We start from the raw sequence: 13504 nt of genomic DNA, 5'->3' as shown, positions 1-13504 counted from the left end.
GGACGACTCTCTCTGCCCCTGTGGTGGGTTCCGGAGAGAGGGAGAGGAAAATACTTGTCCCTCAACCACCCCACCCCCGCCTCATCGGTGCGAGAGCTGGTTGCTGACCAAGTCGCTGGTGTGGGCGAAAGTGAAAGGGCTAAGCGCAGTGGGGTGGGTTCTCTGGTGCCGCCTCAGTTTGCCGGCGGTGTAGAAGCGCATGATGCCTTTGGGGCAGGCGAAGGGCCTCTCTCAGGTGTAGATCTTCCGGTGCACATCTAGCTTGCTGGCGGTGTAGAAGCGCTTGGTGCAGTCGGGACAAGCGAAAGGCCGCTGGCAGCGGGGAAACGTTTGGCACAATGGACGCACGGGTAGGGCCGCTCCCCAGAGTTGTAGCGTTGGTGTACCTGCAACACGGCTAACCGACAGAAGCGCTTGCTGCAGGCGCCGCATTGGAAGGGGCGCTCAGCCACACGGGCCCGGCGATGGCGCAGCAGGTCCTCAGTGACGCAGAAACGGCGGGGACATGTGCCACACTCCAGCGGCCGCTGGCCCCGGTGTCGCCGAAGGTTGCTGGTCCGGTTGAAGCGGTTTTCGCAGACGTTCACGCGAAAGGCCGCTTGCCCATGTTCCAGGGAAGCCACGAGCGCAGACTGCGCAATTGGCAGGGAGGCGGCACCGTGCCCGGGACGCAGCGGGTCTGCCCTCCCTCCCTGTCGTTGCCGGGCACCCTCAAACTCCTCTTCCTCCTTAAGCATCCCGCGACGGATCTTCCAATAGAACCTGGGGTTTGAGGGCTCCGTCCGCCTGCTGACCAGAGAGATGGTGTCAGGCGCTAAGGGGTTACAGAGTCGGGGCGAAATGAATAGTCAGAGGCTTTTCCCCAGGTCTGAATGGCTAGCACGAGAGGGCCCAGTTTTAAGGTGCTTGGAGGTGGGTACAGAGGAGATGTTAGGGGTAAGTTTTTTACGCAGAGTGGTGAGTGGAATGGGCTGCTGGAGGCGGAACTGATAGGGTCTTTTAAGAGACGCCTGGATGGCTACCTGGAGCTTAGAAAAATAGAGGGCTATGGGTAAAGCCGAGGTAGTTCTAAGGTTGTCTAAGGTTGTCACATGTTCGGCACAGCTTTGTGGGCCGAAGGGCCTGTATTGTGCTGTAGTTTTTCTGTTTCTAAGTGCGGCGCAGGACGAGGGTTGAGAGCGGGGCAATAAAATGAGGGGACTGACGCGGGACGGAGGGAATGGATTACTGCGATTTATTTGGAAGTTATGCAGCTCTGAGGATACAGTGTGATTCGTTTGGGAATTCATGCCATACTGTGGGGAAAGAGCAGGGCATGCAATTAGTTTTAGATTGTTAAAGAACTCTGGGACAGCGCAATTATTTGGGATCGTCTTAGAACACTGTGGAAAGAGAATGGGGAAGTTGGATTAGTTTGGAATTGACACGGGGATGAGAGACTGGACTATCAAGGAAGAACGTGGGATTCATTTGATTCGACACGGCTGTGGAGAGCGGAGAAAGGGATAGATTTACAACTAGCTGTGATCAGAATAGGAGAGTATTAGTAGAAGATTTAACCTCCTTAATATAGTGTTAAAGGTTTGGACAGGATGGAATTCATGAAATATGTCCAAGAAAGCTTCCTTTATTGATCTGCATTCAATGAGTTTAGTACAGCGGGTACTTACTGAAGGAGCCGCTGAGTTTCTGCTGCTGTAACTCATCTACTTCAAGGTTCAACGCGACGTGCGTTCAGAGATGCTCTTCCGCACACCACTGTTGTAACGCATGGTTACTGTCACCTTCCTGTCAGCTCGAACCAGTATGGCCATTCTCCTGTTACCTCTCTTGGACAAGGCATTTTCAACCATAGAACTGCCACACACTGGATGTCTTTTTTGGTTTTTTTTGCACCATCCTCTGTAAACTCTAGAGACTGTTGTACACGAAAATGCCAGATCAGCAGTTTCTGAGATACTCAAACCACCCGTCTGGCACCAACAATCAAAGTCACTTAGATCACATTTCCTTCCCATTCTGATGTTTGTTCTGAAAGTAACTGATCCTCTTAACAACTTCTGCATGCTCTTATGCATAGAATTGCTGCCACGAGATTAGCTGATTAGATATTTGCATTAATGAACAAATATTTTATAGTCTAATTCAATTAGCTTTGCAATCGTTATGGACCAGGATATGATTTGTGAACCAAGGCAGAGTAAATGTTAGAGGCATTAGACCATAAAATTTAGAAGAATTACACCATTTGGCTCATCGAGTCTGCTCTCCATTTCATCATGGCTGATCCAATTTTCTTCTCGGCCTCAACCTCCATCCTGCTCCTTGTATTATGATGGCATAAAAGGTACTACAAGGGCATGAGAGAGGAGCTGGCCAAAGTTAATTGGAAGGGGACACTAGCAGAGATGATAGTAGAGCAGCAATGTCTGGAGTTTCTGGGAGAAATTTGGAAAGTTCAGGGTGGATGGATTCCAAAGTAGTAGCATTCTAAAGGGAAATTGAGACAACTGTGGCTGGTAGGAAAGTCAAAAACAGAGGACATTTAATAAATCAAAAATTACTGTGAAGTGAAGCTAGAGAATTTGGAAGCTTTTAAAAGACAACAGAAGGCAATTAAAAAGACAAGGAGTGAAAAAATAAAATATGAAGGTGAACAAGTCAATAATATAAAAGAGGACACCAACATGTTTTTCAGATATATGGAGTAGAAAAGAGGTGAGAGTGGACATCAGCCTGCAGGATAATGATGTTGAAGAGGTAGTAATGGGGAACAAAGTAATAGCAGACAAACTCAACAAATATTTTGTGTCAGTCTTCACTGTTGAAGAGGGAAACAGCATACCAGATATTTGAGAATATCGGGCTGGAATTGAGTGTATTGCAATTACTAAGGAGAAGCTGCTTGGGAAGCTGAATGTTCTGTAGGTAAATAAATCACCTGGACCGGATGGACTATAACTCAGAGTTCTGAAAGAGATGGCTGAAGAGATTGTGGAGGCATTAGTAAAGACCTTTGCAGAATCACTAGATTTTAGAATGGTTCTGGAGGTCAGGAAAAAAGCAAATTATACTCCAATCTTTAAGAGGGAGGGAAGCAGAAGAAGGAAATTATAGGCCAGTTAGCCTGACTTCAGTAGTTGGGAAGATGTTACAGTGTATTATTAAGGATGAAGTGTCAAGTTACTTGGAGACGCGTGATAAAATAGGCTGTAATCAGCATGGTTTTCTTAAGGTGAAATCTTGCTTGACAAATCTGTTGGAATTCTTGAGAAATAACAGGCAGGGTAGACAAAGGAGAGTCAGTGAATGTTGTTTACTTAAGTTTGCAGGAGGCCTTTGACAAGGTACCACTCATGACGCTGCTCATCAAGCTAAAGGCCAAGATATTACAGGAAATACACTGGCGCAGATAGAAGGAAAGGTTGTCTGGGAGGAGGCAAAGGGTGGGAATACATGGGGACTTTTCTGGTTGGTTGCCAATGACCAGTGGAGTTCCAGTGACTAGTGGTGTTCTGGTGACCACCAGAGCTTTTGGGTAGATTGTGGATCCTGGAGTTCTGTTAGTTTTAGCCCTGTCACCTCTAACCCTGTCCAAGGACATACTGCTCACACACTCTTTCTTACCCCTGGCCTGTGAGAGGGAGGGGAGAGAGTGTGAAACGGGAAGATGAGACTGTGGAGGGGCATACAGAGACACGTTAGAAGCCGGAGATGCTGCTCAGTCTTTATTGCTGAAGATCCATTCAGAGGTCATGACTTGAGCAAAGATGGGAGTCATCAAGTGGTCTCACTGCATCAGGGGCTGTCTCTGTCTCTCCCCTTGTTGAAGTGGGATCTCTCATGCTCTCTATCTCTATCCTCCAGAGTTGGACATCTCTCTCTGAATCTACTGTAAAGAGGGTTTCTTCTTTTTGTTAACTAGCAGGAATGCTAATTTACTGATAACGAGAATGGTATTCCTTTGTAAACCAAATGGGGATTAATGTTCTTTCTTCTGAGTCTGTAAGCTTTTGTTGACAGGCTTTTGGGCAGATCGGCGCGAGGGGGTCGAGAGAGAGGACGCAATGCTGTAAGCTGGGCGAGGATCGGACCCCAAAGGGAGGGGGGATGAAGCTAGATGTGCTTGGTTGACCACTCGGAGGGTCCTGAGCTGCGAGTCGAGGAGTTCGGAGGGGATCGAATGGTGGCCAGTGGACTTCAGTAATTGAGCTCCAACGGTTGTGCACGAAGTGGTTTGGACTTTGATAAGTTTGGCGCCTTTTCTTTATTTTTTTTCCTCTTCATATATACTGTATAGTAACCTTTATAAATTGTACTCATTTAATCGCTTATGGTGTACTGTCTGTTTTTGGGCGAGGCGGGGACATCACACAGCATCCACACCAGCTGATTACCCAGTTTGGCGGGGCCGAAGGCTGCTCCCCCTAGACGAAACGAGCTGAGCGAGCCTGAGGCGACCCAGGGGGTTACATTGTGGGGTGCTCGTCCGGGGTTGATTTCTGTGGAAGCTGTATGATCGCCTTCTTTAAATTGTGTCTGCGGCGAAGAGCTGGTGTGCCTTTGTGGGTGTGCGATTGCTGGTTATCACTGCGTGTATGTTGGGTGGGGTGGTTGCTGCTGGTAGCCTGGAGGTCGTTGTTCGAGTTCCGACTAGTGCTGACGAAATGGCGGTGGGACCATGGGCTGTCCGTACTGTTTGGAGATTGAGGAGTGACAGGTTGGGATGTTTCAGCAGTGGTGAGCTCCGCCCGGTTGTTGGAATAATGTCCAGCCCTAAAGGGGCGGAGGCGTGGGCGGAGCGGACCCCTCAGTTGTTGGGTGAGTGGCAGTGCTTGGCTGAGGAAAAGCGACAGGGACGGGTTGAAAGTTTGAGTAGGCAGGCTGGTGACTTTGTTAGAACTGTCGGGCGCAATGACCTCGAAGTGACCGCTGCCAGTTCTGGGAAAGTGTGGGAAAATGCGTGTGGTTCGACTGGAAGTCAAATACCGCAGCTGGGGGGCTTATCATATCCGTGGCAGGAGATTGGTGGGAAGTTTTTAGGGTATCCCTTTTTGCTTAGGGGGGCAGATAAATTGCTTGTGGTGCCAAGGGGATCAGTTGTTCCGTTGATTCGAGAGGTGTCGGGAAACTTAGAGGAGGCCCAGTGGGGGAACGGCTTGGGGTCTCTGGGGGAGCACGGTCCCAGCAATGTACCAAGGAACTCCCGAAAGGAATAGACTCTATTCCTGAAGGCTTAGAGGGGCCATGCGCACAGGTGTTGTTACGGATGGATGGAAGTCAAGTTAAAGCCATCCTCGGCACCGGGGCGCCGGTTAAGTTGCTGTACAGTTTGTTTCATAACCGTTATTGGAAGCATTTACCCTTGACGACATTAAGGACATTGGAGATTCGGGGTACCAGTGCCGGTGATTATCCAGACAACGGTTGTTGGTCAGTGAAAATGGAGTTCTTAGAGGCAAATGTGGAGGAGACTGAGGTTCATGAATCGTTAATGCTGATGTGTCCGGACCCTGTTGAGACGGGCAGCGTTTCTTTTCTAGAGAGAACCAATATCCTGCTGGTTCGCTTGGGGGCCTGCCCGGAGGAGGCGGGTGAGCACTGTTTGGAGGCATTGTCGATGCACCCAGAGTTTCGAGCTGCATGTGCGGACGTGTGTAGCAGCATTGGGCTGATACCGAATTCAAACAAGAGCCAGTGGTGGTACGGCCTGGGGGAAGTATCTGAGGGTGAGACCCTCTTAGTGGACGCTGTGAAATATCACGAGGGAGGGGAGTTGACTGCTGAAGACACCTCGGAGAGAGAGAGGTTGTGGCGACTGGCCCCTACAGCCGTGGAAGACGTAGGCTGCGTGTGTGTGGATTATATTGCGTTGAAGAGGCGCACTGTCAGTGACCAGAATATGGCCCTGAGGGCCGGAGAGGCGATGGCCTGTCTGAGTGGTGCAATGTGGTTTAAGGTGCTGGATCTGAAGAGTGGATGTTGCCAGATCCCGATGAGTGGGGCCGACAAGGAGAAGACGGCCGTTATACATTCCCTAGGAGTCTTCGGGTCTGAAAAGATGCCACAAGGCATATCTGGAGCCCTTGCAACCTTCCTGCGGGGCAGATGGAAGACCATAGGGGATGTGGAGGCGTTTGGAGTTTTGGTGTATGTGGGTGATCTCTTGGTATTTGGATTTGCCTCAGGAGAATATGAAGTGAGGTCGTTGCAGGAGCAGCTGAGAACTACCAAGTTAAAGTGTTTTCTGGACACGTGCCAGGGCTGGCGAAGGTCGCAGCTCGTGAGTGACTGTCTCTACGGAATCAAGTTTGAAATGAAGACGGAGAGACTGGAGAAAGTGATCTGGAACCATTCGGAAGACTTACAAGTAGGAGAGAATGAAGAAAGTTGTCTGACTGAGGGTAATAGCAAACTGAGAACCCGGAGAGGGGAGTTTGTGGGGGTGAAGAAATTACAGACGAATCTCAGAAGAGAGAAGTGGAAGCTTGAAGGGAACCTGAAGATGACCATCGACAGTTCAAATGAAGTGCAAAACCTGAAAGTTGATCTGGAAGAAGTCATGAGGAAGAAAAAGCTGCAGTGAATACTGAACAGGAGGCTGAAGAGACTGCAGGAGCAGTGCAGGCCACGTGCTTCCATTTGGAGAAGATCAAACAGCAGCTACCGATCACAGAAATGAGGAAGAATACAGATTCGATGGATGATGTGCTGGATGTGTGGTACATGCTGCCTTTTGCTGACTTTCCCTCGATTGAGGAAGAGACCTTTGGCCCTTCTCCCATTGAGTCAGGTGTAGCGGAGGAGGGTTAGCTGTGTGCAGTGTGGGGCATGAGTGAGAGGTTGAGAGAAGAGTTGGTAGTGGGCCCAAGGTATCTCCAGTTGTGTCCGAGCCTGAAGGGTTTAGGTGAGGGGGTACGGAGGCCTCAGAAGGGTTAGGGAACTCCCAGATAGTTGGCCTCAGTAGTGCCTGAGGAACAGGGCGTGAGGTTTACTGTGTGGGGAGGAGATGTCACTGTTTGTGCTTGGGTTACGGTGTGTTGGCAGGAAAGGTGGCGAGTTATTTAGTAGTCATGAGGACATGACTTTTACTTGGTGGAGGGAGAGTGTAAAGAGGGTTTCTTCTTTTTGTTAACTAGCAGGAATGCTAATTTACTGATAACGAGAATGGTATTCCTTTGTAAACCAAATGGGGATTAATGTTCTTTCTTCTGAGTCTGTAAGCTTTTGTTGACAGGCTTTTGGGCAGATTGGCGCGAGGGGGTCGAGAGAGAGGACGCAATGCTGTAAGCTGGGCGAGGATCCGAGGAGGGGGGATGAAGCTAGATGTGCTTGGTTGACCACTCGGAGGGTCCTGAGCTGCGAGTCGAGGAGCTCGGAGGGTCCTGAGCTGCGAGTCAAGGAGTTCGGAGGGGATCGGATGGTGGCCAGAAGACTTCAGTAATTGAGCTCCAATGGTTGTGCACGAAGTGGTTTGGACTTTGATAAGTTTGGCGCCTTTTCTTTATTTTTTTTCTCTTCATATATACTGTACTGTTATTAATCACTTAGTTATAGTAACCTTTATAAATTGTACTCATTTAATCGCTTATGGTGTACTGACTGTTTTTGGGCGAGGCGGGGACATCACACCAGCTGATTACCCAGTTTGGCGGGGCCGAAGGCTGCTCCCCCAGACGAAACGAGCTGAGCGAGCCTGAGGGGACCCAGCGGGTTACACTAGGGTGGGCTCTGGGGAGAGGGAGAGGGAGTGGAAAAGACATCCCCTCACTTCCTGTTTCACTGGTGGCTGCACTAGTGCCTGGCCAGCTTGCTGGTATGGATGAACGTCTTCCTGCAGACACTGCAGTTGAAGAGACTGTGCACACAGCAGGGTGTACTCTGAATCATTCAGGAGGGTGTGTGGATTCTGGGGTCAGAGGGCTGTGTCCTCCTGCGCATTGGACAGAGAGATGGTGTCAAATGTGGAGGGGTAGGGCAGGGGATCACAGAGACACAGGGCAGTGGGGTAACAGAACTGACGTGGAACAGAGGAGAGAGAGAATGGTTTATTTGGAACTGATGCAGCTCTGTGGGTACAGCGGGATGTGTTTGGGAATTCATGTCAGGCTGTGAGGACAGAGCAGGTAGTTTCAGATTGTTAGAGAACTCTGGGAGACTGGGGGTAGTGCAATTAATTTGGGATCATCTGAGAGCTGTGTAAAAATACAATGGGGTTGTGGGATTCGTTTGAGATTAGATTGAGATTGACATTTTGCGTGTCACAAAATGCTGCTTCTAACAGGCCACGTCAAGCAGTTGGAGTTGGAAATGGATGAACTCTGAATCATTCAGGAGGCTGATGGGGTGATAGATAGGACATACCGGGAGACAGTTACACCCAAGGTGCAGGACATGTAACTGGGTGACCATCAGGAGGAGAAAAGGGGATAGGCAGCCAGTGCAGAGTACCCCTGTGGCCAACCCCTCAACAACAGATATATCACTTTGGATACTGTTATGGGGGAATGCCCAACAGAGGAAGATCACAGCGGTCAGGTCTTTGGAACTGAGTTTGGTTCTGAGGCTCAGAAAGGAAGGGAAGAGAAGAGGCAAGGTGTGGTGACAGGGTATTCATTAGTTACGGGAACCAAAAGAAGGTTCTATGGACAAGAACAAGATTCCTGGATGGTACTTTGTTTCCCAGGTGCTGGGGTCAGGGACATCTCAGATCAAATCCTCAGCATTCTTAAGTGGAAGGGTGAACAGGACATGGATCAACATTTGTAATTATGATATTGTAGCCATTAATGAGACTTTCTGGGTATAACTGAGGAATAAAAAGATATGACCACATAAATGGGATTATATTATAGACCAACCAACAGTCCACAGGATTTAGAAGAACAAATTTGTAGACAATTTGCAGTACATTGCAAGAAACATCAGGTCGTTATAGCAATTTCAAATTTTCACATATTGAATGGGACTCCCATGGCTAACATAAGGGGGCATAGCTTTAAGGTGTTTGAAATAGGTACCAAGGGGATGTCAGGGGTAAGTTTTTCATACAGAAATTGGTGGGTGTACAGAAGGCACTGCCAGTGATGGTGGTGGAGGCGGATACAATAGGGTCTTTTAAGAGACTCTTAGACAGGTACATGGAGCTTAGAAAAATAGAGGGCTATGCTCGAGGGAAATTCTAGGCAGCCTCTAGAGTAGGTTACATGGCTGGCACATTGTGGGCTAAGGGCCCGTAATGTGTTGTAAATTTCCATGTATTGTAAAAGAACTAGATGGGACAAAGTTTGACAAATGTGTTCAGGACAGTTTCAGTATATAGAAGTCCCAGTGAGAGAGACTGCAATACTTGATTTCCTGTTGGGGAATGAGACAGGGCAGGTGACAGAAGTTTGTGTAGGGGAACACTTTGCATCTAGTGATCATCACGCCATTAGTTTTAAGGTAATTATGGAGAAGGATAGGTATGATCCCCAGGTTGAGATTCTAAATTGGAGAAAGGCCAATTTTGGTGGTATTAGAAATGATCTGGCAAGTGTGGACTGGGACTAGCGGAGGAGTACTTGGTAATCAAATCTCAAACAAGAGAAAATCTGCAGACGCTGGAAATCCGAGCAACACACACGAAATGCTGGAGGAACTCAGCAGGCTAGGCAGCATTTATAGAAACAAGTACAGTTGACATTTTGGGCCAAAACCCTTCAGCAGTCCTGCTAAATGGTTTCGGGCCAAAACGTCAACTGTACTTGTTTCCATAGATGCTGTCTGACCAGCTGGGTTCCTCGAGCATTTTATGTGTGTACTTGGTAAGCAGGAGGTCTTCAAAAGTGAAATTTTGAAAATACAGAGTTTGTATATTTCTGTAGTAATAAAAGGCAAGGATAACAGGTTTCGAGTGATATTGAGGTTCTGGTTAAGAAAAAGAAGGAGGTACATAACGGGTATAGGCAGATAGGATCAAACGAGGTACTTATGGAGTATAAAAAGAAAGCACTTAAGAAAGAGATCAGGAGAGTTAAAAGAAAACATGAGATTGCTCTAGCAGACAAGCTGAAGGAGAATCCTAAAGGGTGTACAGTATTAAAAGCAAAAAGATAGCAAGGGTCAAAATGGTAATCTGTCCATGGAGCTGAAAGAGATGGAGGAGATCTTATATGGATTTTTTTGCATCTATTTACTCAGGAGACTGTACTTGTTTCCGTAGATGCTGCCTGACCTGCAGACATCCAGATGTGAGGCAAAGCAGCAGCGAGATCATGGACCATACACAGATTATAGAGGAGGAGGTGTTTGCTGACTTGAGGTAAATTAGGATGGATAAATCCCTACAGCCTGACAAGGAGTTCCCTCCCTGTGGGAGGCTGGTACAGACATTGCAGGGGCCCCAGCAGAAATAGTGATGCACCATCAATAACTCTCGGAGACTTGAGGTGAGATATAGGCTTTTATTGGCTGGAAGAAAGAACAAGCAGCAATTCACCACCACACTACATCCTGGAGACTGAGGCTGGGGTGGTGTCTCCAATCGCCTTTATACCAGGATTTGTGGGAGGAGCCACAGGAACAGTCAGCTGGGGGGGCGTGTCCAGACAGGTATATGTAGTTCACCACAAATATTAAACATCCTTAGCCACAGGTGAAGTGCCAGAGGTTTGGATGATAGCTAATGTTCTGTTGTTTAAGAAAGGCTCTAAAAATAAACTAGGAAATGATAGTCTGGTGAGCCTGACATCAGTACTGGGAAAGTTATTGGAAAGTATTCTAAGGGACCAGATATATGATTATTTGGATAGACAAGGACAGATTAGGGATAGTCAACGTGGCTTTGTGTGTGGTAGGTCATGTCTAACCAATCTTAGAGAAGTCTTCAAGGAAGTTACCAGGAAAGATGATGAAGACAAGGTCACGGGTATTGTCTATATGGATATTAGCAGGACATTTGGCAAGGATTAGCATAGCAGGTTGGTCAAGATAGTTCGGTCCCTTGGAATTCAACACAAAGTAGTAAATTGGATTAGACATTGGCTTTGTGGGAGAAGCCAGAGAGTGGTAGTAGATGGTTGCCTCTCTGACTGGAGGCTTGTGACTAGTGTTGTGCCACAGGGATCAATGTTGAGTCTGTTGTTGTTTCTCATGTATATTAATGATCTGGATGATAACGTGGTCAACTGGATCAGCATATTTGTGGATGTCACCAAGATTGGGGGTGTAATGGACAGCAAGGAAGACTATCAGAGCTTGCAGCGGGATTTAGACCAGCTGGAAAAAAATGGGCTGAAAATTGGCAGATGAAATTGGCAGACAAGTACAAGGTGTTGCACTTTCTTAAGGCCAGCCAAGGTAGGTTCTACAGGTGAGCAGTAGGGCACTGGGGAGTGCGGGAGAACAAAGGAATCAGGGAATACAGATCCATAATTCATTGAAAGTAGCATCATAGGTAGATGGGATTGTAAAGAAAGCTTTCAGTGCATTAGCCTTCATAAATCAAAGTACTGGGTACAGGAAATGGGATGTTATGTTGAAGTTTTATAAGATGTTGGCAAGGCCTAATTTGGAGTACTGTGTGCAGTTTTGGTTACCTACCCATAGGAAAGATGTAACTAAGATTTAAAGAGTGCAGAGAAAATTTACAAGGATATTGCTGGGGCTTGATGACCTGAGTTCTAGGGAAAGGCTGAATAGGTTATACCATAAGACAATAAGATAGAGGAGCAGAATTAGGCCACCTGACCCATCGAGTTTGCTCCACCATTTCAAGATCACTGATCCATCTTCTCTCTCAGCCCCAATATTCTTCCTTCTCTCCATATCCCTTCATGCCTGACCAATCAAGTATTCATCAACCTCTGCTTTAAATATACCGTATAACTTGGTCTCCATTGCTGCCTGTGGTAACAAAACTCCACAGATTCACCACTCCCTAGCTAAAGAAATTCCTCCTCATCTCTGCTTAAAAAGACAACCCTCTATTCTGAGGCTGTGTCCTCTGTTGTGACTCTCCCACCATAGGAAATGACCTCTCCACATCCACTCTATCAAGGTCTTTCACTATTTGATAGGTTTCAATGAGGTCACCCCTCATTCTTCTGAATTCTAGTGAATATAGCAACAGAGCCATCAAAGGCTCTTCATATGACATACCATTCAATCCTGGAAACATTTCTGTGAACCTCTTTAGAACTTCTCTAATGTCAGCCCAACTTTTCTTAGATAACGGGCCTGAAACTGCCCACCATACTCCAAATGAGGCCTCACCAGTGCTTTAAAAAGCTTCAACATTACATTCTTGCTTTTATATTCTAGTCCTTTTGAAATAAATGCTATCACTGCATTTACCTTCCTCGCCACTGACTCAACCTGCAAATTACCTTTTAGGGAATCCTACATGGGGACCCAAGACCCTTTGCACCACCAATTTTTGAATTTTTTCTCCAATTAGAAAATAATCTGCTCTTATTTCTTCTACTGAAGTGCATGACCATACACTTTCCAACACTGTATTTCATATGCCACTTCTTTGCCCATTCTGCTAATGTCTGACTCCTTCTGTAGCCTCTCTACTTCCTCAAAACTACCCACTTCTCCACTGATCTTTGTATTGTCCGTAAACTTAGCCACAAAGCCATCAATCCCATCATTCAAATCGTAGACATATAATATGAAAAGAATTGGTCCCAAAACTGTGGAACACCACTAGTCACTGGCAGCCAACCAGAAAAGGCTCCCTTTATTCCCATTCTTTGGCTCCTGCCAATCAGCCACTGCTTTATCCATGCCAGAATCTTTCCTGTTATACCATGGGCTTGTAGCTTGTTATGCAGCCTCATGTGTGGCAACTTGTCAAAGGCCTTCTGAAAATTCAAATACACAACATCAACCAATTCTCCTTTGTCTATCAGGCTTGTAGCTTCTTCAAAGAATTCCAAGAGATTTGTCAATCTTGAGAAAACCATGCTGACTATGGCCTATTTTATCATGTGCCTCCAAGTACCCCAAAACCACATCCTTAACAATTGACTCCAACATCTTCCTAACCACTGAGGTCAGACTAACTGGCTATAATTTCCTTTCTTCTACCTTTCTCCTTTCTTGAAGAGTGGAGTGACATTTGCAATATTTCAGTCTTCTGGAATCATTACTAAAGCCTCCAGAGTCTCTTCATCCACCTCTTTCAGAATGCTGAGAGAGTATGCCATTTGGTCCAGGTGACTTATCTCTTCAGTTTCCCAAGAACCTTCTCTCTATTTATGGTAACTTCACACGCTTCATGCCCTGTGACACCTGGAACTTCCATCATAGTGCTTGTGTTTCCCCACAGTGAAGACCAAAGCAAAATACTTACTCAGTTTGTCTGCCATATCCTCGTCCTTATTTCTTCCTCTCCAGCATAGTTTTCCATTGGTCCGATATCCACCCTTGCCTCTCTTTTACACTTCATGTATCTGAAGAAAATTTTAGTATTCACTTTAATATTACTGGCTAGTATACTTTCGTATTCCATCTT

General features: G+C 46.8%; 2 protein-coding genes across 6 annotated transcripts in view; one reads left to right on the top strand and one right to left on the bottom strand.

Moving 5' to 3' along the window:
* The window catches only part of LOC132380914 (immunoglobulin superfamily member 11-like), a 31257-nt gene that overhangs the window by 13022 nt on the left and 4731 nt on the right, over positions 1-13504 (top strand). For 2 of the 5 annotated variants that reach the window (XM_059949854.1, XM_059949853.1), the window contains exon 7: positions 10205-10303. In XM_059949854.1, the coding sequence (XP_059805837.1) occupies positions 10205-10297 (93 nt within the window). In that variant the 3' untranslated portion in view covers positions 10298-10303. Of the gene's footprint in view, positions 1-4023; positions 4333-7237; positions 7530-10204; positions 10304-13504 lie in introns of those variants that run through there. The other 3 variants (XM_059949856.1, XM_059949851.1, XM_059949852.1) reach the window with 3 other exon arrangements.
* Positions 243-4005, bottom strand: LOC132380915 (zinc finger and SCAN domain-containing protein 5B-like). The gene is made up of 2 exons (XM_059949858.1): positions 1671-4005; positions 243-789 (listed from the first exon to the last, which is right to left on the bottom strand). The coding sequence occupies exon 2, from the start codon at positions 735-737 to the stop codon at positions 258-260; it is 480 nt and encodes a 159-aa protein (XP_059805841.1). The 5' UTR covers positions 738-789; positions 1671-4005; the 3' UTR covers positions 243-257.

The sequence above is a fragment of the Hypanus sabinus genome, chromosome 25, assembly GCF_030144855.1.
Source record: "Hypanus sabinus isolate sHypSab1 chromosome 25, sHypSab1.hap1, whole genome shotgun sequence".
Classification (NCBI taxonomy): domain Eukaryota; kingdom Metazoa; phylum Chordata; class Chondrichthyes; order Myliobatiformes; family Dasyatidae; genus Hypanus; species Hypanus sabinus.
Note: the sequence above shows the minus strand (reverse complement) of the source record. Positions and strands in the feature narration are given on the sequence as shown.

Bases quoted from the DNA above. Each gene is read 5' to 3' on its own strand.
- LOC132380915 (XM_059949858.1), bottom strand. From the start codon at position 737: ATGCTTAAGGAGGAAGAGGAGTTTGAGGGTGCCCGGCAACGACAGGGA.